The sequence below is a fragment of the Lepidochelys kempii genome, chromosome 1, assembly GCF_965140265.1.
Source record: "Lepidochelys kempii isolate rLepKem1 chromosome 1, rLepKem1.hap2, whole genome shotgun sequence".
NCBI lineage: Eukaryota > Metazoa > Chordata > Testudines > Cheloniidae > Lepidochelys > Lepidochelys kempii.
This window is the reverse complement of record NC_133256.1, coordinates 7357631-7381326: the sequence shown is the minus strand read 5'-3', so window position 1 is coordinate 7381326 and position 23696 is coordinate 7357631. Positions and strand designations below refer to the sequence as shown.

Here is a 23696-nt window from a genome sequence, read left to right as displayed (position 1 = left end):
AGCCCATGATCAATCAAATGGTCACGTGGGACAGTCACTTACCAGCTTTCTTCCCACAAAGGAGCCAGGGGCCTTCAGGCTCATCCCACCCTTACCTGGACGACTGCCTCCTCTGCTTGTTAGTAAGGAGACCGAGCGTTTGGAGGTGGGCTGAGCGCATGATGAGGTCAGTGCCCGCAGGAGCGACTGGGCTCACGCTGCAGAGCCTGCCTGCTGGGGCCAAGGGAGGCAGGTGGCATGGAAGATGGACAGTCCTGTTGTATGTAGCACTTTGAGCTGTTTGCCTCCCCGGGTAGGGACCCCTCTCTTTGCCCCTGGGCTCTAGCTGGGGGCTCTGCTGGGACAGTTCTGTGACCTTGCTCCTGCCTGGCTGGCTTTGGGTTTGATGTGCTGGGCACCGGGGCTTGCACTTTACAGTCCAGCCGTAGAGAAACCCCGTGAGCAAGCCAAGGACCCAAGCCTTCGGGAGCAGTGCTGAGAAGGAAGCAGCCGGCGTGGGATCGTTAGCACCCCCTGACCACAGGTGGACTCTCGCTGGCAGCCTCAGCAGGAGCTGGCTGGGCGGGGAGGGGGCTGGAATATCTTAAAGGAGCCCAGCGTGGCAAGGCCAGCTCATCCAGTGCTGGGGGCACAACTGGGTCTTGGTGTCAGACACCTCCTGGAGGCCCAGGGCCCCATTTCTTCCCCACCAGCTGCTTGCCAATCACTGGAGAGGAGGGGCACTTCTCAACCCCTCAGGAGAAGCTGGTGGAGCGAACTGAGCACAGACCCTCCGTGCCAACAATGGCAGGAGTGTACCCAGCCCGCTGCCATGGCAGCCCTCCCTGTCCGTTTCCAGTGATGACCGAGCCCCATCCCTCGTAGCGATTCATCGTCCTACCCCACAGAGCTCTAAGCCTTTATTCCTAAGCGAACACGCGGGCTTTCCGCCCCCACGGGCCACGGCGCTGGGCCCCGTTGAATGGTGCAGCTGCTGCTTCATCCCGTCCCTCAAAGGCCCTGTCCCCTCAGTAGTCGTCCCGCCTTTTCTTGACCTTCTTGGGTTTGACGTTCATGCGTCTCCAGATGGTGGCGGTGGAGCGGTCCTGCTTCGTCACGCCACTGAAATCGAAGGACTTCAGCTGGGGCAGCACGGACAGCACATAACTCCTGCGGGAGAGCGGCCGGTCAGGCCCGGAACGGCGTGGGCTAGCAGGCCAGGGCCACTCCCTGTCCTCTGGCCTCCCCACCACAACGCCCGGGGGCGGGGGGTGCTTCTCCTCCCCGTCCTGCGGCTCATGCTGTACCCCCCAGTTTGGGCCTAGAGAAGCCCTTGGTAGTAGATCAAGGCACTGCTTCCTCTCCCAAGGGGGGCATAGCTATCTGCTGCAATCAGTGCGGCCCAGGAGCCCCTGGTCTGCCTTCTTTCACCTCCCTCCTATGGCCAGACACAGCCCATTGTGTCTGATCGGGGTGCCTGTGGGATCATGTTGGCACTAGGCCCCGCCGCAGCTGAGCACTGGAGCAGAGCAGATTGTATAAAATCAAGGGCAAGACCAGCCACGCGCTTCCCGTGGGCTTCTCCCTGGCTGGGTGGATCTTGGCACCGATGCTGTAAGAGACTAGACCTGAAGACCAGGCATCACTAAATTTAAAATCTGATTGGCCAGCCTGCTCCGTCATGCGTCTCGGAGCGATGGCAAGTGACTCTCCGACCACCAGTCCAGAACCACTGCTTGGGGCCTACACAACTCCAGCGTCAGCGAGGAGACTGGGCAGGGATTCAAGGGATCTGGGTTCTCTGCCGCTGCCCTGCCCTGCCCTGCTGGTGGCCTTGGGTGAGGTCTGGGGACTGACTCTCACTATATGAACGTGCGGTACGCAGTGCAAGGGGACCCTGGTCCTGATGAGGGTCTCTGGCCCTGGCTGCCCTCCGGCACTGTGGAGAGGCTCTGTAGACGCACATGCATGGGGCAGGCCGGCTCATGAGCAGGGGGTGACAGGAGCCGGACCCACCCTTTTAAAAGTTTTCCCTTGGCATGGCCTGGTTTGTGTATCCCAGGAGTCTTGCTGTGGGGCCTTGGACAGGGCAAGGCGCAGGGGCCAGGATAGAATGAGCCATGTGGGTTGTCAATGCTACAACAGCTAGAGAGGGTTGCATGCGGGTCCTCTCTCTTATTCCCCTGAGCCTGCTGACGCGCTAGTGTTTGACACCGTGCAGGTACCACTTTGCCCTCTGGGGCCTTCCCACGGAGGATCTTAAAGCACTTCATCCTCCCTGCGAGAAAGGAATGACCATTATCCCCAAAGGGAAACTGAGGCACGGTGTCAGGGCAAGTCAGACCCAGCTCCCATCAAAGGCTTTGGGAGCCTGTTGACTCCAGTGGAGTGGAGGAGGCCCTAAGCGAGCTCTCTGGACGCCCTGGCAGAAGAAGGCAGAGAGCTGTTCCCCAGGGCTAGGCTTTCCTCTGCACCCACCATCCCTCCCTCTCCCCAAAGCGTTAGCTGGCTGAGCCCCTCGGCCCCACCTGTAGCCTTTCTCCTCCTCGATGGGGTTTCCGTGCAGGGTCAATGTGCGCAGGCACGGCAGGACGGCCAGCTTGTCCACCTCACTGAGGCTCTGGATGCTGTTCCCGTGCAGGTTGAGGGCCCGGAGCTGGGGATATGTAGTCAGCACCTGCAACCACAAAACCCCCAGCCCCAGTGAGAGAGGGAGCAGAGAGCCTGGAAGCAAAGCAAGCCTCTCCCAGGGTAACAGCTGGGCCATGAGACACTCCCCTGTCAAAAGCAGCCCCAGCTGGGCTTTGACTTTCCCTAGCCTCTTTCACCCCAGGATTTCACAGTGCTTTACAAGCATGGAGCAGGGACCTTCTCACAAACAAATTAGGGAAATACAACCTAGATGCAGCTACTGTAAGGTGGGTGCATAACTGGTTGGAAAACCATTCCCAGAGAGTAAAAAGAAAAGGAGGACTTGTGGCACCTTAGAGACTAACAAATTTATTTGAGCATAAACTTATAAGTTTATGCTCAAATAAATTTGTTAGTCTCTAAGGTGCCACAAGTCCTCCTTTTCTTTTTGCAAATACAGACTAACACGGCTGGTACTCTGAAACCTCCCAGAGAGTAATTATCATGGTTCACAATCAAGCTGCAAGGGCATAATGAGTGGGGTCCTGCAGGGATCAGTTCTGGGTCCCATTCTGTTCAATATCTTCATCAGTGATTTAGATAATTGCATAGAGAGTACCCTGATAAAGTTTGCAGGTGATAGCAAGCTGGGAGGGGTTGCAAGTGCTTTGGAGGATAGGATTAAAATTCAAAACGATCTGGACAAACTGCAGAAATGGTCTGAAGTAAATAGGATGAAAGTCAATAAGGACAAATGCAAAGTACTCCCCTTAGGAAGGACCCATCAGTTACACATATACAAAATGGGAAATGACTGCCTAGGAAGGAGTCCTGTGGAAAGGGATCTGGGGGTCACAGTGGATCACAAGCTAAATACAAGTCAGCAGTGTAACGCTCTTGCAAATAAAAAGCAAACATCATTCTGGGACATATTAGCAGGAGTGTTGAAAGCAAGACACGAGAAGTAATTCTTCCACTCTACTCCACGCTGACTAGGCCTCAGCTGGAGTATTGTGTCCAGTTCTGGGCGCCACATTTCAGGAAGGATGTGGACGAATTTGAGAAAGTCCAGAGAAGAGCAACAAAAATGATTAAAGGTCTAGAAATCATGACCTATGAGGGAAGATTGAAAAAACTGGGTTTGATTAGTCTGGAGAAGAGAAGACTGAGAGGGGACATGATAACAGTTTTCAAGTACATAAAAGGTTGTTACAAGGAGGAGGGAGAAAAATTGTTGTTCTTAACCTCTGAGGTTAGGACAAGAAGCAATGGTCTTAAATTGCAGCAAGGATGGTTTAGGTTGGACATTAGAAAAACTTCCTAATGTCAGGGTGGTTAAGCACTGGAATAAATTGCCTAGGGCGGTGGTGGAATCTCCATCATTGGAGATTTTTAAGAGCGGGTTGGACAAACACCTGCCAGGGATGGAATGCATCCGATGAAGTGAGCTGTAGCTCACGAAAGCTCATGCTCAAATAAATTTGTTAATCTCTAATGTGCCACAAGTCCTCCTTTTCTTTTTTCTAGATAATACTTAGTCCTGCCATGAATGCTGGGGACTGGACTAGATGACCTCTGCAGTCCTACGATTCTATAAGTGGGGCAGGACCACTATCCCAGCTCTGCGGAGTGGGAAACTGAGGAATAGGGAAGAACCGGGACTCACCCAAGGCCCCACTGGGACCCAGCTGGGAAAAGCAGCCTGATTTTGCCCAGAGCTTAGGGGACACACAATAGGGCTGTGATTTACCAAAGAGCTCACCATTGGCCTGTCAGCTCCCCTTGAACTCCAGGGGGCTTCTATAATGGCAGCAGAGTAAGGCCAACGCTGAGCCCTTCCGAGACCCCTGCAGCTCCGACTGGCGGGGATCCCCTGAATTGCCTGAGCTCCCTAAAGGTGGCCATGGCATCACCCCACTCCTCATAGCAATCCTGCCCTGCCAGCTGTTCCCCTCTGCCACCAGGCTGCACTAGTGCAGGGGCAGGGGGCAGACTGGAGTGGACGGTGAGCAGCACTCAGGCTCTAATCAAAGTCTGGTGAGTCAGGGCTGCAGAGCAGTAACACCGGCATGGACTAAGCACCCAGTGCCACTTCAAGGGGCTACCTGGGAGCATTTGCTTTTATATCCCACGTACAGCTGCAGTGTGTAATCCAGCTGTACTCACGCAGCTGTGGTGCTGTTTCAGTCGCACACCTCAAAGCGGGTGGAGGGGTATCACCACTATTTTACAGGTGGGGAAACTGAGGCACATAGAGGGGCAGGAATTTGCCCGAGACCTCAGGGGGAGTTGGTGTCAGAAGCAGGGTTAGGAGCCTGCCCTGTTGAGGGCTAACCCCCTGAGCCACCATCCCACAGTGCTCCCATTCAGCCGTACCGGGTCGATAGTAGGCAAGTCGTTGAAGGAGAGGTCGACCCAGGAGAGCTCGTCGGGGTACTCCAGCAGCTGCTCCATGGTGGAGGTGAAGTCGGTCAGCTCATTGATGGTGTTGTTATTCAGGCGCACAGCCTTGGTCAGCAGCTTCCCCCCGGCCGAGCGCTTGATCACCTTGAGGCCAGCCCGGGGCTCCTCTGTCAGCAGGTCTAGTGGGGAGAGTAGGGAGGGGGGTTAGAGCTGCCTTGGGAAAGAGTCTTATCTGCTGCTGATTCGGTCGGTGGCAGAGTACTGCAGCAGTGCCAGCTGGGCAGACACAGACCCGGTCTACCTTGGTTCTGATGCGGCTCCCATCACCGTAGTATCTGGGCACCTCCCTGCACTCCGGTTAACCCACCCCGCAGCTGTGCTGGGGTTCCCGCAGGATCAGACAGGGAGGGGGCCGCCGGTTCCCCGCGCTCCTCGCCGGTGCCGGCACAGCCTGGTTCTCTACAGCAACAGTTTCTAGCCCTTGCTCCAGGCTCGTCTGCGGCGTGTTTTAGGGACCCATGTTGCTAGTTGCTCCGAAGCTGGTGGAAATGCTGGTCCGGTGGCTACGGCAATGGGCTGAGGGGCAGTAGACCCAGCTTCCACTTCTGGCTCTGCCACCAGCTTCCTGGGTGACCACGGGCAAGCCACTCCCTCTCCCTGGGCCACGGGGACAAGTCATGGTATGCCCTTCCTTCCCCTTGTGTCTGTCTTGTCTTGGGAGTTTGCAGGCTCTTCAGGGCAGGGGCTATGGATCCGTGCCACACCTCGGACAACAGGGTCGGGAGGCTGGCTGGGGGCACTACCAGAGTTTTGCTAAGGAGGGGCCCAGGTTACCTGCCTGGTCACCCCAAATCAAAGTGGTGTTGCATCCTGGTGTACAGGGTCACCACGCCACTCCAGGCTGGCCCGGCCGGCCTCTGTCATGGCAGCAGGGAAGGGACTTTGCCGTGATGCCACCCAGATCTGGCCAAGGAGGAGGGCTGGCCCCCTGTTCCCTCCCCACTGCCCTATTGCACCCCTGAAAACAACGTCGCTTGACATTGTCCATGCTGAGAATGCAGCAGAAGGGCTGCCAGCTGGCTAGGAGACCTGTGTGGCAGGGCAAACCCGTCAGTAACAGGACTGCTCTGGGAGAGAGCTCCCGGGATCTGACCCTCATCCCTGGCCGGGTCTGTGAAGCCCCCGGTGGGACGGCAGGGAGCCAGCTGACTTAAGACTGAACCAGCTGCCAGCTAACGGCACCTTCATCATGCATAACTCAAAGGCTGGCCCAGTGACACGCCCTTTGCAGGGGAACCCCGACACTGGGGACAGAGGCCCTAAGCACGGCTGTGCGCTTTGCTTGCTCTGGCTGAATCCCATCACACGACAGGGGTGGCGGCAGTATTAAAACGTGCAGTTGGCTTATTTCCCACTTTGCTCTCTGGCCTTTTCTGGTCACTCCCGGTGCCTTGTGCTGTATCTCGGGAAGCAGCGTTGAAGGGTTAGAGCAGGAGGCAGGACTCCCGGTTTTATTTCCAGCTCTGGAAGGGGGTGTGTGCTCTGCTGGTGGGAGAGGGACTGGGAGACAAGATGCCACACCTTGGATGAAGCTGATGCCTCGGAAGGAATAGTCCAGAGGAGGTGCCCGCAGTGAGATCTTACAGCAATCCCATCGCATGCTCATCTTTCAGGCCACGCTAGGAAAAACCACAGAAGAGGGAGTTGCTTGTGTGACTTGTGGTTAACCAGTGGGGTGAGACCAACGTCTGCTCTGTTTGGCTGGTTTGGTTTGCCTTAGAGGTGGAACGACCCCAGCCTTGGGCAAAAAGAAAAGGAGGGCTTGTGGCACCTTAGAGACTAACAAATTTCCGATGAAGTGAGCTGTAGCTCACGAAAGCTCATGCTCAAATAAATTGGTTAGTCTCTAAGGTGCCACAAGTCCTCCTTTTCTTTTTGCGGATACAGACTAACACGGCTGCTCCTCTGAAGCCTTGGGCAGTAACTGCCCTGCTTCAAGCAATTTGTCCTGAATTGGCACTCTCAGTTGGGTCCCGCCAGAACCAGCATCGTTACAGTAGGAACAAGAATACTGCATCCAATCAAAAGGGCAGGAGAGCTGAGGTTGGCAACATTTAACTTCATGTTTAATTTTGTGGAGTGCAGGTCTCTGAATTCACTACGGATGGACACAGCTAGCTGGTTCCTGGCCCAGGATGTACAGGCCTGCCCCTCGGAGCCAATGAGCTCAGCCCAGAATCCCCATCTAACAATAAAGTTTTGTTCCCAGTTCTGCTACTCTCTCCTTGTGCAACCCAGGGCAAATTCCCTAATTCCTCCGTGCCTAAGTGGAAATGCATGGCTGCCTTTGCCCTGGCACACTGATTTCACAGATGTTGTTTTATTTTCTAATAGCTGATTTTCTCATAGTGCTTTTCAGTCCCCAAGCACTGGACAAACTAACAACACGTCCAAAGGGCTCAAAGCTGTTTAAAATATTCATTCATTGAGCTTTCCAAGTGTTACGTTAGGAAGTCAGTGTGGTTGCCTCCATTTTACAGGTGGGGAAACTGGGTTAGTAATTTGCCCAAAGTCACACAGCGAGTCAGAGGGCGAGCCAGATATAGATGGTGGTCTCCTGACTGCAGCTCCCCTGCATTCAACAAGGGCCCCTCCATTTTCCTATGAGGCGATCACTCTGCCTTTGAAATGCAGCCACCTGGCATACAGCACAAGAAGTGATGGTGTTAAAGGGGATGCTTTGAAAACGTTTACTCCACAAACAGCACCACTGGACTGGTAACATCCTGCGTGCAGTGAGGCTCCTTCTGAAAGACACAGTGAACTGGTCCCCGACGCGGGAGCCAGACCTCTTTAATAGAGATCTCTCTGTGTGAGCAAATGGCTTCGTTCCGGGGGCGCTCACACCCTTCTCAAGACTGTGAAAACAACAAGCACAGTACAAAGGACAGCGCCACAGAGTGTGGGGCTGCACGGGTCTCAGCGAGGGCAGAATGCGGTTTGGCAATTGGGACACGGATGCCAATTCTGCCTTTTGCCGGGGGCCATTTGTACACAGTCAACTTTCTGGCTACAAGCACTTTAAGGCACCCAGATACCAGGGTGATGAGAGCCATATAAGAACCTGGGATAGGTAACTAGAACCTGTCTTTCTTGGGAGCGGGGGAGCTGCCTCAGTTTCCACTGAGCCATCCCGGGAATGGAACCCTCGCTTTAAGCGCTGCTTCACCGAAAGTGAGGCCCAGGGAACTGGGCGCCCACTGCAGCTACACACCCTGGCTGCTGCCTGCCCAGACCTACACAGCCAATTCACAGAGCTACACACTCAGTTCAGAGCTCCACGCTCGGTCACATCACAGGTTTACATTTACAGTACCGTATTTTCACACTCAGCATGCCCTTGCAGAATTACCATGCTCTCTGCCCGGCTTTCCGTGTACGCTGTGCTCTTGCATAGCTTTTCATACTCGTCAAGCAATTATATGGATTTCACGCTCACCAGTGCCCTGCACAGATTTACATGCCCACTAGGCCCTGGCCCCTCTTTTCACACTCAATAGCACCCTGCACAGATTTTCACACCCACCTTCCCCTGGCCCCTCTTTTCACCCTCACCAGTGCCAGGCACAGATTTACACACCCACCAGCCCCTGGCCCCTCTTTTCACCCTCACCAGTGCCAGGCACAGATTTACACACCCACCAACCCCTCACCCCTCTTTTCACCCTCACCAGTGCCAGGCACAGATTTACACACCCACCAGCCCCTCACCCCTCTTTTCACCCTCACCAGTACCAGGCACAGATTTACACACCCACCAACCCCTGGCCCCTCTTTTCACCCTCACCAGTGCCAGGCACAGATGTACACACCCACCAGCCCCTCACCCCTCTTTTCACCCTCACCAGTACCAGGCACAGATTTACACACCCACCAACCCCTCACCCCTCTTTTCACCCTCACCAGTGCCAGGCACAGATTTACACACCCACCAGCCCCTGGCCCCTCTTTTCACCCTCACCAGTGCCAGGCACAGATGTACACACCCACTAGCCCCTGGCCCCTCTTTTCACCCTCACCAGTCCTTGGCCCCTCTTTTCACACTCAGTGCAAAGATTTTTCACACTCACCATCTCTGTCCCTCTCCCCTCACTAGATGGAACTCTCGAGGTAGCCATGGTAACCAGAACCACACCAAAAGCCCGACCCAGCCCCGACCCCGCACGGCATGCCGGGAAGTGTAGTTACTGGGGAGCTAATTGGGAACTACATGTCCCAGAGGGGCTCGCGGCGAGAGTTCCCCACCTGTCGCGGGATTTACTCCCGCTCCACCCTAGGGCTCCTGGGAGCTGTAGTTCCCCCCCACGTGATATGCATCAGATGACGTACACGCGGCCTGCAGCCAATAGGGAGGGGGGTATGGGGGGGCGGCGCAGCTGTTTGAATCGGTGAGGGCCGCGCTGCCGCCCAGGGGCCAAGGGGGGAGTCACGGGGCACCGCCCGCCCCGCTGCTTCGAGGGAATACGGTAAAGGGGGGCTGGGGCCTGGGGCCTGCCCCTGGCGGCGGCGGGCGCGGCTGCCGTACCGGGCGTGCGGAGGGGACTCGCCCGGCCAAGGGGGGAGGGGCGGTGACCGGGGGAGCTGGGGCCACGGGGGGGGGGTGACTGGGGAGGAGCTGAGGGGAGAGCTGGGGGGGCGGTGACTGGGGGGAGCTGGGGGGGAAGGGAAGCTGGGGGGATGGTGACTTGGGGGAGCTGGGGGGGGAAGGGAAGCTGGGGGGATGGTGACTTGGGGGAGCTGGGGGGGAAGGGAAGCTGGGGGGGAAGGGGAGCTGGGGGGGGACGGTGACTTGGGGGAGCTGGGGGGGAAGGGAAGCTGGGGGGGATGGTGACTTGGGGGAGCTGGGGGGGGAAGGGAAGCTGGGGGGATGGTGACTTGGGGGAGCTGGGGGGATGGTGACTTGGGGGAGCTGGGGGGGAAGGGAAGCTGGGGGGGGATGGTGACTTGGGGGAGCTGGGGGGACGGTGACTTGGGGGGATGGTGACTTGGGGGAGCTGGGGGGGAAGGGAAGCTGGGGGGGACGGTGACTTGGGGGAGCTGGGGGGGGAAGGGAAGCTGGGGGGGACGGTGACTTGGGGGAGCTGGGGGGGGAAGGGAAGCTGGGGGGGATGGTGACTTGGGGGAGCTGGGGGGATGGTGACTTGGGGGAGCTGGGGGGAAGGGAAGCTGGGGGGACGGTGACTTGGGGGAGCTGGGGGGGAAGGGAAGCTGGGGGGGATGGTGACTTGGGGGAGCTGGGGGGACGGTGACTTGGGGGGGATGGTGACTTGGGGGAGCTGGGGGGGAAGGGAAGCTGGGGGGGACGGTGACTTGGGGGAGCTGGGGGGGGAAGGGAAGCTGGGGGGGACGGTGACTTGGGGGAGCTGGGGGGGGAAGGGAAGCTGGGGGGGACGGTGACTTGGGGGAGCTGGGGGGGGAAGGGAAGCTGGGGGGGACGGTGACTTGGGGGAGCTGGGGGGGAAGGGAAGCTGGGGGGGACGGTGACTTGGGGGAGCTGGGGAGGGAAGGGAAGCTGGGGGGGGCGGTGACTTGGGGGAGCTGGGAGGACGGTGACTTGGGGGAGCTGGGAGGACGGTGACTTGGGGGAGCTGGGGGGGAAGGGAAGCTGGGGGGGACGGTGACTTGGGGGAGCTGGGGGGGAAGGGAAGCTGGGGGGGACGGTGACTTGGGGGAGCTGGGGGGGAAGGGAAGCTGGGGGGGACGGTGACTTGGGGGAGCTGGGGGGGGAAGGGAAGCTGGGGGGGACGGTGACTTGGGGGAAGGGAAGCTGGGGGGGGACGGTGACTTGGGGGAGCTGGGGGGGGAAGGGAAGCTGGGGGGGGACGGTGACTTGGGGGAGCTGGGGGGGAAGGGAAGCTGGGGGGGGACGGTGACTTGGGGGAGCTGGGGGGGAAGGGAAGCTGGGGGGGATGGTGACTTGGGGGAGCTGGGGGGATGGTGACTAGGGGGGAGAGGAGGAGCTGATGGGAGGGGGAAGCTGGGGGTATGGTGACTTGTGGGGAGCTGGGGGGATGGTGATTTGGGAGGGGGAAGCTGGGGGGACGGTGACTTGGGGGGAGAGGGCTTGCTGAGAGGATGGTGACTTGGGGGGAGCTGAGGGGAGAGGGGGAGCTGGGGGGATGGTGACCAGGGGGAGGGGGAAGCTGGGGGGGATGGTGACTTGGGGGAGCTGGGGGGGAAGGGGAGCTGGGGGGGACGGTGACTTGGGGGAGCTGGGGGGGACGGTGACTAGGGGGGAGAGGAGGAGCTGAGGGGAGGGGGAAGCTGGGGGTATGGTGACTTGTGGGGAGCTGGGGGGATGGTGATTTGGGAGGGGGAAGCTGGGGGGACGGTGACTTGGGGGGAGAGGGCTTGCTGAGAGGATGGTGACTTGGGGGGAGCTGGGGGGATGGTGACCAGGGGGAGGGGGAAGCTGGGGGGGATGGTGACTTGGGGGGGAAAGGGGGGCTGAGAGGACGATGATGAGGGGGGCTGAGGGGACGCTTGATCTTAAGGGAGTCTATTTACCTGTCCCAAGACAGGTGGCTCCCTGCTGTCTGTCTCTCCTGTGCTCTGTACAGGACCTTGCTCGCAGAGCTAAACCGCTGCTCCAGCCCTGCCTTGCGGGTGCCTCAGGACAGAGGAGTCCTCGGTGCCAGCCTTGGGCAGCAAGTGTCTGACCTTCCCCCGGGCTGCAGGAGGGAGCGGGGAAGCTCCCTGCCAGGGAGCTGTCAGCTTTTCTCCCACCAGCTGCGGGGCAGATGCTGGGGAGCCTGGGGTGGCTTGGTGTGTGTGTGCACAAGTGTTGCCTGTGAGGGGGATGTGAGTGTTGTTGGGTATGAGTTTCCTGTAGTATGTGCATGGACACAAATGGACAGATGTTATCCAAGCTTCTCCTGTGGTTGTCCATGGTCTGGGAGGCTCCCATGTTTTCTTGAATAGCTCTGATTTAATCTCAGGTTTCAGAGTAACAGCCGTGTTAGTCTGTATTCGCAAAAAGAAAAGGAGTACTTGTGGCATCTTAGAGACTAACCAAATTATTTGAGCATGAGCTTTCGTGAGCTACAGCTCACTTCATCGGATGCATACCGTGGAAACTGCAGAAGACTTTATATACACAGAGACCATGAAACAATACCTCCTCCCATCCCACTCTCCTGCTGGTAATAGCCCATCCAAAGTGACCACTCTCTTTACAATGTGTATGATAATCAAGGTGGGCCATTTCCAGACAAATCCAGGTTTTCTCACCCCCCACCCCCCCTCCAAAAACCACACACACAAACTCATTCTCCTGCTGGTAATAGCTCATCCAAAGTGACCACTCTCCTTACTCTATTACCAGCAGGACAGTGGGGTGGGAGGGGGTATTGTTTCATGATCTCTGTGGGTATATAAAGTCTGCTGCAGTTTCCACGGTATGCATCCGATGAAGTGAGCTGTAGCTCACGAAAGCTCATGCTCAAATAAATTGGTTAGTCTCTAAGGTGCCACAAGTCCTCCTTTTCTTTTTACTCTCCTTACAATGTGTATGAAAATCAAGGTGGGCCATTTCCAGCACAAATCCAGGTTTTCTCAACCCCCCCCCCCCCCACCACAAACTCAGTTAGTCTCTAAGGTGCCACAAGTACTCCTTTTCTTTTTTCCGATTTAATCTGTTTGTTAAGCTGTCTGGCCTTGCTTTGAGCCGCTCCACTGCTGAAGATGCATCTATGGTTCACCTGAGACTTATGTACGTATAGCCCCTCACCATTTCTCCAGATGGTGAGCACATCAGAGATGCCAAAAAGTCCCTGGGAAAGTGGCAGGCTGGCTTATCTGTTATCTCTCTTCCTAGCACGATTTTAATTACAGTGCTGGGCAAACTTCTTTTCTGCAGGGTGGATTTGATTTAGATCAAATTGATTTAGTCCAAAGGAAAAAAATATTTTTTCTACATTGGCAGAAGAAGCTACTGCTGTTAAAAGTGAGATTATCATTTCAACAGTCTCTGAATCCAAGTCTTTAAGTGACCTTCACCAATTCACTGGTGTGACTTTTCTTTAAAATATCATCAGTAAACACACATTTCTTGAATGGTTCTTATTCCCAAACTGGGTCTCTCTTACGGCCTGCTGCCATTATAGTTTTCCCTTCTAGTGAGAAAATGCTCTTATTTATTTAAAAACAATTTTCTGTTAATAAACATGTTATCGCTGGAGACACAAATCCACAGTTTGAGAACTGCAAAACTAAGCATCTCTGATGGTATCTTCTAGACTGAGCACTGAGTCCCATTGGGTAGATAGAAAGAATAACCTAAATCTATACTGAAGCCTCTGGAATCCCATAAAATTTGGTCCCTAATCCATGAACAATTGGAACTAATTTACGAAACTTTTCTTAAACATTACATGAATATATTGTCTCATACTGTAGAATTAGAATTGATAATCCCTATTCCATGATGAGATATCTTTGATGTATCTTAAAATAAAATGCTTTTTGAGGAAAAAAATAAAAATTCAATTTTTTTTTAAAATAATTGATTTTTATCTATCCTGCTTTTCTGTATCTGTCAGGAAATGCACCAAGAATTACTGTATTTTTAATGATTCCCTCACACACACACTCACTCCATTTGTTGTGGTACTGCCTGCAAAGATCTGTGGTCTTGATGCCTGTTTGTGGGGGGTTCATTGGGGGGCAGCATAGCCTGATGTCAAAACACAGACATTTTAGGTTGACCTTTCTGGTGGTATGCTCTCCTTTCTCTTTAGTTTTGCCAGCCTTCTGTTATGTCTCTTGTTCCTAGCTCACTTCCATTCTTGACTTGTGCAGGTTAGGCCTCTGATCCAGGAGTTACACTGGAGACCTGGAGTCAGTAGGAGGCATTTCTGCTCGGTGTTGGTGTATTTCAGTGTCTCCTGTTGGAGGAGGTGGGCTCTCTAGACTTCCTTTTATGTTGTGGGGAAATTGTACATATTTAAAGCAGTATTCTAAGGAGGAGTTTTTGTGGAGGTGTACATATAGTATTAATACCCCATCTTTACTTGTGCCTGCTATGGAGATTCTATCCTTTTCATATCGAGTCCTAAAATCTTTTCTCCTCTCGTCACCCTCCATTTGTGTTGAAGATGATTGGCTGGGGTTATGTAAAACTGTGCGAGTCTCCTTCCATACAGCCTAGATTATTGGGCAGGTATGTGCAAGATCCCTGTTTTAGTTGGGTATCTTCCAAGCAGCTTAAGGTCTGTCATATGTTGGTGTAGAGCTATTCAAGAAACATGAATTAATGGGTCCAACACTTCAAATGTGTAAGTGCCACCCGAGTCCAAGCCTGCCCAACCCCTTGGGTCCAAGTTTGGGTAGCTAGCCCGAGCTGCCGTCTGTGTCACAACTTCTATACAGCTGTTTTTAGCTTGAGCTGAGCCAACGTGAGTCTGTGTACCTGAGCTGGGAATCTCACATCCAAGCTGCAAGGTAGACTTATTCTCCGTGCCTCGGTTTCCCCATCTACAAAATGGGGATAAGGTACTCCAGTGATGGGTAAGGATCTAGCTATCTCAGGTACTTAGCTGGCCGCCATCACTGTAGTATCTGAGCCCCTCACAATCTTGAATGTATTTTTTTTCTTCATAATACTCCTGTGAGGCAGGGCAGTGCCATGATCCTCATTTTACAGATGGGGGAACTGAGGCATGAAGGGACTTGCCCAAAGTCTCACAGGAAGTCTGTGCTGGAGTAGGGAATTGAATCCAGCTCTCTCAGGTGCTAAGCTAGTGACCTGACCACTGGACCACCTCTTCTCTCTCGGTGGCATTACAAACCCTGAAACAAAATATTGGTCTCCTCCCACGCCTTGTCTTGTCTGGAGCAGGGACTGTCTCTTCGGCTATGTACACTACACAGCTTTGAGCGACATGGCTGTGTTGCTACAGCCGTGCAGTGTAGCCGCTGTTTGTCGGCTCTCCTGCCGACAGAAAACTTCCACCCCCAACAAGCGGCATTTGTGTTGTCGGCAGGAGCGCTCTCCCACCGACAACACGCTGTTTGCACTGGCGCTTGTCGCGGCAAAGCTTTTGTCTTTTGGGCGAGGAGGGGGTTGAACACCTCTGAAAGACCCAAGTTTTGTCGTTCAATTGCCAGTGTAGACATAGCATTAATCACGGCAGCTGAGAGGGGTAATGGCTAGCTTGGGCTAGCCGTCCGTGTATGCACATCTGACGGGATTGTATTCAGGTGGCTAGCCTGAGCCGCTGCCTGCACCACCGTGGCCCCGCTGCTATTTCTAGCATGCTCGCGTGATCAGAGTTAGCGCCTGTACGTCTACCCAGACTGAGAACTAAACCTCCCAGCTGCAGTGCAGGCAAACCATTCCCGTGTGTGCTTACAGCGTTCGGCACAGCGGGGTGCTGACCTCAGTTGTACTGCACTACAAATAACCTCTCTGTACAATTGTTTTATCTGCTATGTTGCAGGTAACACCTCAAGCTCCCGTATAATTGAAAGCCTGCACTTCGTCTAATCAGTCTTGCTGTTTCCTCTGTATAGTCAGCCAGCACCCCTGTTAGCTTTCATCTATCACAGCAGCAGGGGGAGAGATGCACTTTCCTGTGTTTAAAGAAATGTAACAGTAAAGCCGCAGAAATTGGAAGGGCAACTTGGTGGCCGGTTCTGCTTGCCTGTATCTTTTTAAGCAGTTAGAGGCTGATCACGCTTTTTCTTTTGTTGTAGTGTTTTTATGGCTGGACCCATCTAAGGGGACTGCATTCCCTTTTGTCTTTCTCTCTGAGGTAAGTCTCCTTTATGTGTGTGTCCTCTGCCTGTGTTGCTTCATATTCCCAGTGACTACTTTCCCTGTTGTGTGTCATGCTTCTGTAGTATAAATATCATCTGTTTGAACATAAGAGCGGCCCTGCTGGGTCAGACCAAGGGTCCATCTAGCCCAGTCCCGTCTTCCAACAGTGGCCAATGCCAGGTGCCCAAAAGGGAATGAACAGAACAGGTAACCCTCAAGTGATCCATCCCCTGTCGCTCATTCCCAGCTTCTGGCAAACAGGCTTGCCAGCAGATATTGGGGTTTTCCATTAAAGTTATGTTCTGAGGTGGTCAGGATGCTGCAGCTTATCCCCTAGGTTAGAAATGGAGTGGGCAGGAGTTCGGTCGGATTTGTAGGCCTGACACTTCTTTATATCATGATATACCTTAAAACTGTAGTGGTAAGAGGTAAGGCTGTCTTTTTCACAGCCCTGGCTGTGCTCTGGGATTTAACATCAGATTGTCCATGTGGGGGCTGAGCAGGTCTTGAAAAAACTTATCCAATGTAAAAATACGAACCCAAGGAGTAAATCGGCTAGCCAGGGTGAAGAATACCCTGCCCCATGCTCTCCACTAGGAATTGTTGTGGGGAAGTTCTGTGTCCTGTGTTATACAAGAGGTCAAACTAGATGATCACAATTATTCTTTCTGGCCTTGGAGTCCATATACTTATCTAGGGATTTGATAGATTCTCCATCTCTTGAAGTCTTTAAACCAAGACAGGATCCTGTTCTAAAAGAGATACTATAATCCAGACAGTAGTTATGGGTTTGATGTAGAAGTAACTGGAAGAGATTCTCTGGCCTTTGATGTGCAGGAGGTCAGAACAGACCGTCATAATGATCCCATCTGGCTTTAAAATCTGCAAAAATCCACCTCACGCTCTTCTGTGAATGCTTTCTTCCCCTGGGCTCCTCTCTGCCTCCCTGCACTTTCAATGGCCTGAAGCTTACACACCCATCCAAAGCTCACATTTGCCTGGTGAGTGGGATTTCAAAGTTCTCTGTAAGACTGGGAATGGGCAAGGGGAGCACGAAGGATGAAGCTTGAGCAGAAATGTAGGTGGGAAAACTCCATGTTGGAAAAGGAAGGTGTTTGCTCAACGGTGTTTTCATCACATATTAAAAACAATAAACGGATTTAAACACACGCTAAACATACCAGGAGTCACACATTTGGATTCTGTTAGAACTTATGGAGTCTTAATAATCCAAAGTCTTTCCAGGCCTTCCCCAAATGTTGGAGCCTGCCTTGGATAGAAGATCCTTTCTGTTTGCTGGATCGGAAGGAAGACCTTGTGTCAGTTCAAACTCACTTTTATCCCAAAAGCCCTTTCTTTGTTTGAGTCTCTGGAAAACCCAGGTTGCAAACCAAACCAAGGGGTGGTACCTCTTGTGATGGTCCTCAGGGTACCCAGGACTGAGTTATCTTGTTACCCCTTGCCTCCCCTGAGCAAGAGTCTTGTCTATGCTGACTAGCACTGTGAATTGATGTAAATCACCAAGTGGAAAGCCTTGATTTAAATCAGTTGTAATCAATGTTTCCATTTGTGCTTCAGTTATTTTTTAAAGAAAGGTGTATTTTCACTTGGATTTACAGCTAAATAGAGCCTTCATACCAGATTTGGTACATCTTTTTTGTTACCTAGAAGGATATGCTATAGCGCTATATATATATATATATATATATATATATATATATATAGCTTAATATTTTCAGATTCTTATTAATTGTGGACTTTTAATATGCTAGAAAATGGTGAATGATATATTGCTTATATACTAGAAAATTCACTTTTTGCTCCTGATTTGTGTCAAGCTGCAGTAGGATGGTAACTGGAATTTAAACACACAGAAAAGCATATACCATTTATTTTTATTCAACCAAACCACTTTAAATGTTTTGGATACATAAACTTCTCATCAAACCGTGTTTCACTTTTACAACTAAATGATTTATTAAACAGAGGGATTAACTGTTATCAGTGAATTAAACTGATTATTTCAGCTCAGCGAATGATCCCCGTGAGAACCATGATGGTGTCTCCTGGGCTCGGAGGCCAGGTCCCAACCCCTGTGAGGACTCGGCCAGTGAGCTGCACTCACTAGCCCAGCCCCTGGGTCCCCCAGAAGATCAAGTTCTTAACACACAACATGATCTACTGCGCCATGTTTATAAAGCTTGGCCTCAAAAGTCAAATGTGTTTCCCTGATCCTTTGTATAGGAAACTCAAGTTTTGATAGAGGATGGATTCAGCATTTTTATTTAAATGTTTTAAGAGATTATTATAAGTTTAGGCCTTGACCTATGTTGCGTTAGATTCTGCTTTCATTTTAAACAGATGTCTTTTTGAAATTGAAAGACTTGCTATGATTTGAACAAAATAAAATAATCCATGTTTTAAATCATCATTTTGTTATCCACCCTGGTGACAGGGTATTAGTTCCTTAACATCACTAGCCTGTCAGTCACTCAGGCACTCCTCCAAGCTGTGCCAGCCCTGTCTTCACCTTGCAGATTAACAATAGGTGTGCTCCAGTCCTCGAGTGCCCTTGGAGTGTTCTCTTTTGATACCCAGCCCCTGACACTGGCTCTTCACAGAAATCCTGGATTCTTTGCTCCCAAAGGAGCGGTGTACCGCAGTTTATCAGTTTTACCTTAAACCACCACTACTGTATAACATACAGCTTTTGTAATGAAACAAAAGAAGGTTTATTTAAGAGAAATTCCACTAGAAACGAGTGATGGAAACAAACGGTTTACAATACAAAACAATGAGATGTGAACTAGGGCCTACGCTTATTAATATTTCCCTTTCCTGTCTAAGTAGGTTCCTTTCCTCCTCCCCCACCCGCACAAAGTTCAGTCTGTTGCAGAACTGGCTGGCCTGGGGGTGAACCAGCGTCCACTCTTTTTCATGAAAAAACGTACCGAGGGGGGCATGGAAGCAGAGGGTCTTCCTTTGCTTGCCATATACGGAGGCCTGATCTGTGCCAAAAAATTAAATTGGCTTAACTACATCTCCAAGGGATTCAGAAAACCCCCCTGAGCAGTATAGTTAAGCCAACCTAACTCATAGCATAGACAGCACTAAGTTGATGGAAGACTTCTTCTATTGACCTACCTACTGCCTCTCTGGGAGTTGGGTTACCTAAAGCTGACTGGAAAACCCCTCCCTTTTGTCTATGTAGTGTCTACACTGAAGCCCCAACAGGGGTACAGCTGTAGTGGTGCTCCTGTAGCATTTCAAGCGTAGATAAGTTATAATGTTCCTTTTTACCATCAAGTGGTTTTGATTGTGGTTGTATTTGATGGTTTTCCGTTGACTGTTCTGGGATGAGGCAATGGTAGGCAATTGAACAATGTATTACAGAATCACCTAGCCAGGTAGGGGTGGCAACTCCCTCCCCTTGAATGGGTCATCACCAAGACACATGATTCCCTGGTGACTAACTTCTACTCCAAGATTAGAAGGGCATAATTTTCAATATAGTTACATTATTCCCTACATATTACCCATACACACATACACATCATAATGATTATGGATATTGATAAGTTATAAGCTTTCAGTAGAGACCTCACAAATGACCTTTGTGGAAAAATACCATGCAAGCAGTGTATTAGGGTTAGTGAATTTGTCAGGCGTGAGACAGGAATTGCTTGTAGAGAACAGCGAACCTTTTGCCAGTTGACATCATTTGGCTTCTGTGTCACACCTCACAAGAGTGGTTTAGTCTCTGTGACTCGCCTTAATCACCCCCCACTGTTGGTTCTTGGAAGAACTGTGGTAACACAATCCTACATAAGTCATTCATAAATGTAATACAATAGTCCCTCCAAGATGCTGCATTAGGTTGCAATATGTCACAGGGGCTTTAGGGGATTTTGTAGAGAAAAGCAGCAGAAGCAGTTAAGCACTGCTCTTGCTAGCAAGGTGATATCACTGTTCTCCAAGTCAGCATGCACAGAGGCTAGCTATTAAACCATTATCCCAAACCATATTCCAAATCTGGGGACAGGGCACTTATACCGTCTGCCTGTGTCAGCTCTTAAGGTTTTGCTAACCCCATTTATGTCCAAATGTAGACAGAGGCCATCTACGAAATAATTGCTACTCCGTTGAGAAAAATGACCTAGTTATGACATGATTGTAAGGTAGGTGGGATCTAACTCTGTTCCTGAACCATAACTAGAGCCATATAAATATCCAGTTCAGAACAAGGTTAAATAATGGTTCAGTCCTGTGCACTGTGCAAGACCAAACCATTTGGAGGGATTACCGTGCTGTGTGTTTTACCGTAGGAATCAGTGTTGACAGGACCTCGGAGATAACGGGCAAACATTTATTATTTGTGTTACTATCGCACCTCAGAGTCCTAGTTACGGACCAGGACCCCATTGTTCTAGGTGCCGTACAAGCACATAACAAAAAGACAGTCCTTGCCCAAAGAGCTTCCAATCTCAGGATAAGACAAGAGGCAACAGATGGATACAAGGCAGGTGGATACAGACAGAAGGGGGATGATATTGGTCAGCAGGATCGGCTGTAGTCTCAGCACACCAGCAGCCTGACCGTTGTCAAGGGTTTTGTCGGCATTGCGGAAAAGGAGAATTTTGAGGAGGATAATGAGGAAAATCCAGCTGTGCGTTTCTGGTGAAGTACTATGATCTGCTTTGGAGAGTTGACCAGTGCTTGCACTTCAAAGCCTAAATGTTGATTTAACAGGCCTTTGGGATGATTGGAAGTTCTCTTCTCTAAGAGATTTTTGACGGGAGATGTAATACTCAGTGCTTGTCGGCCTTGTCAGTTCTACAGACGTTAAGTATTTAATCCTCCTGACACCTCTGTGCGATATCTCTATCTGTGGTGGAGAACAGTGGGACTGGCCTCGTGCTTTAGATTATGAACCCCTCAAAAGATGAGACATGCCCTTCAGTTTCTCCTCCTTAGACCCACTACTATCATGTCTCATCTTGTCTGGATTGAATTTTTCCTGGCAGGGCTGAAATTTGGTGACTAATACCACGGTTGCTGATGAAAGCATAGGTGGTCTGATCCATGAGTCTGAGGGAGACTGGCCCGATTACTGCTTGCTGTGTTCTCAGTGGCCTCACATGCTTTTGGGGTGAGGGATGAGAGACAAAACTGAGCCTTGTGGAACACACTCAAGAGTTCCTTGACCCCAGAGATAGCCAAAGTTGCCATGCCTCAGCCTTTGCAAACAGAGAATGTTGAAGACAGGTTGGTGTTTGCAGAGACTGCTAGCGTTGAGAAGTAGACTTTGTTTTGAAAAGCCAACAGCTGTCCCCCGGTCTTCCCACAGAGAAGGGTGACAGACTTGAACAATAATGGCCCCACTTGATTTTTGCTATCAGTGCCACCATGGTTCTGGCTTGCAAGCCAGAACGTGCTCCTGGGATCTCTAGAACCTCAGCGAGTGAAACTGTCAGATTCTAGTAGAAAACACCTTGTTTGTCCCCATCAGATGCAGATCTGCCCCTACAAAGGAGGTCAAACGAACAGTCCAAAAGTGGTCAGCCCAGTGGGCTGATTGTGACATGGTGCTAAAATGTGGAAGCCTCATTCTTCTGTAAGCAGATGAGAGATGGATACTTAGAGATTTGCTCCTTGGGCCAGGATAGGGTCAGGTGCTGTGCATTATAAATAGTATTAATAAAGGGGCTGACCTGGGATTTCATGACTTCTAAAATTTTTTGCCTGTTTTAAATTCTGTTCCAAGCCGATTTTAATGCCTGGCATTTTTAAATTGTGAAGTGCTACAGACATGCTAAGACTGGCATTCTTGTATCCTTACTCTATTTTGCATCTTAGCCTGTTGTGGGAGGCTTGTGAGAGCGGAGCTGCTGCGGTGGCTATTTTTAGTAACGCTCGCTTTTGGTGAGGCGTAAGAAAATCTCCCAATCAGATTTAGGAAACAGATTTAAAGAGACATTGTCAAATGAAAAACAAATTCAGAGGTTGAAAAAAAACAAAACAAAAAAACCCAACCTCATCTACCACTAAAAAAAAAACAAAAAAAAACCCCACTGATCTTTCCATGACAGAAATCTGATTTACTCTTCAATATTGTGTAAGTTTGCTTTTTGCATTGCTCTCAGCTTGGACCAAAAAAAAAAAAAAAAAATCAACTAATCAATTTGCTTTTATTCTGTTCCCCTTCATTTTCAGATTCTTATATGCTGCCTCAGTGCCTCAATATGTTGTAAACACTTTAGGGGAAAACTAAATTGTTGGTTAAACTTACCGTTGGAATTAAAAGGAGCAATCATGGAAACTATAGTCTTGATCTGTGTAAAACCTTATTCCTGTAGAGCCTAAATTTTGTATCAGATGTGATCTGACCTTTTAAAGAGGATGGGGGGTGATAAGTAACAGTCAGCGTATCAGCAAGAGTCAGTCAAGAACAAATTGTGTCAAACCAACCTGATAGCTTTCTTTGACAGGGTAACAAGCCTTGTAGATGGGGGGAAGTGGTAGATGTGGTATATCTTGACTTTAGTAAGGCTTTTGATACTGTCTCTCATGATCTTCTCATAAACAAACTAAGGAAATACAACCTAAATGGAGCTACTGTGAGGTGGGAGCATAACTGATTGGAAAACCGTTCCTAGAGAGAAATTATCAATGGTTCAGTCAAGCTGGAAGGGCATAATGAGTGGGTCCCGCAGGGATCAGTTCTGGGTCCCATTCTGTTCAATATCTTCATCGATGATTTAGATAATTGCATAGAGAGTATGCTAATAAAGTTTGCAGGTAATAGCAAGCTGGGAGGGGTTGCAAGTGCTTTGGAGGATAGGATTAAAATTCAAAACGATCTGGACAAACTGGAGAAATGGTCTGAAGTAAATAGGATGAAATTCAATAAGGACAAATGCAAAGTACTCCCCTTAGGAAGGAACAATCAGTTGCACACATGCAGAATGGGAAATGACTGCCTAGGAAGAAGCACTGCAGATAGGGATCTGGGAGTCATAGAGGTTTTTAAGAGCAAGTTAGGCAAACACCTGTCAGGGATGGTCTAGATAATACTTAGTCCTGCCGTGAGTGCAGGGGACTGGACTAGATAACCTCTCGACATCCCTTCCTGTTCTATGATTCTATGGTTAATTCTAGAGTCTCCTGACTTTGAGGATCAGGACATTGGACTTATACACATGTGTAAGTGTTTACTTAACAGAGTCCGAGTCCCTTGGAACATGGGTGCTGAATATGATGGCCTATGAATAAAAGCATTGGACAAGAGACATGGGTTCAAGTCCAGGCTTAGCCACTGACTACCTGTGTGACCTTTTCCAAGTCACTTTATATCTCTGTTCCTTAGTTCCACTGCAAAGTAGGGTGTGGAGGATAAATTCAGCAAAGCTTGAGGTACTTGCATACTATGGTGTGTGGGGTGTCACTAAAATACCTAGACATTGGTAAACTGTCATTTAAAACTTGCTACATTTGTTACCCATCACAGTGACGACACTCTGAAAGGCCATGTCTGTACTGGGTATCTTTTTTGCACTGGGTCAGCTACACTGATGTAAAGCCACAATGCAGATGTGCTGCACTGGAGTAAGATGGGGCTTACAGCAGTGATTTATTCTCATTGCCCCAGTGAAATGTTTAGTAATTTCCCCCATCTGAAGTGACTCTGATCTAACTAATCCACTTGAAAAGTCAAGTGAAGACAGGCACACTGCTTCTATCACACACTAAGATGGTCAAGCTGAAGCCAAAGTTAGCATGTGTTAAAGTATACACTGCCCAATCTTCGTCAGATTTTTCAGAAGTGCCAGAATGTGTTCGAAGGTCACACCTCTAAAGTTTCAGT

The 23696-nt window shown here is 50.8% G+C and overlaps 2 protein-coding genes across 7 annotated transcripts in view; one reads left to right on the top strand and one right to left on the bottom strand.

Annotated features, from left to right (window-relative positions):
* Window positions 1–884: 884 nt before the first annotated feature.
* On the bottom strand, window positions 885–9235 carry LRRC51 (leucine rich repeat containing 51). 2 transcript variants are annotated; one of them, XM_073333483.1, is made up of 5 exons: window positions 9144–9235; window positions 6595–6692; window positions 4987–5192; window positions 2508–2656; window positions 885–1149 (listed from the first exon to the last, which is right to left on the bottom strand). In XM_073333483.1, the coding sequence occupies exons 2-5, from the start codon at window positions 6677–6679 to the stop codon at window positions 1008–1010; spliced, it is 582 nt and encodes a 193-aa protein (XP_073189584.1). In that variant the 5' UTR covers window positions 6680–6692; window positions 9144–9235; the 3' UTR covers window positions 885–1007. The 2 variants fall into 2 exon arrangements, with proteins under 2 accessions (XP_073189584.1, XP_073189593.1); XM_073333492.1 differs by lacking the exon at window positions 9144–9235 and adding an exon at window positions 9093–9113.
* A 199-nt stretch (window positions 9236–9434) lies between these two features.
* The window catches only part of NUMA1 (nuclear mitotic apparatus protein 1), a 61514-nt gene continuing 47252 nt past the window's right edge, over window positions 9435–23696 (top strand). For 4 of the 5 annotated variants that reach the window (XM_073333423.1, XM_073333412.1, XM_073333434.1 and 1 more), the window contains exons 1-2: window positions 9435–9539; window positions 15769–15827. The gene's annotated coding sequence lies outside the window, so the exon portion shown is untranslated. The remainder of the gene's footprint in view (window positions 9540–15768; window positions 15828–23696) is intronic. The other variant, XM_073333403.1, reaches the window with a different exon arrangement.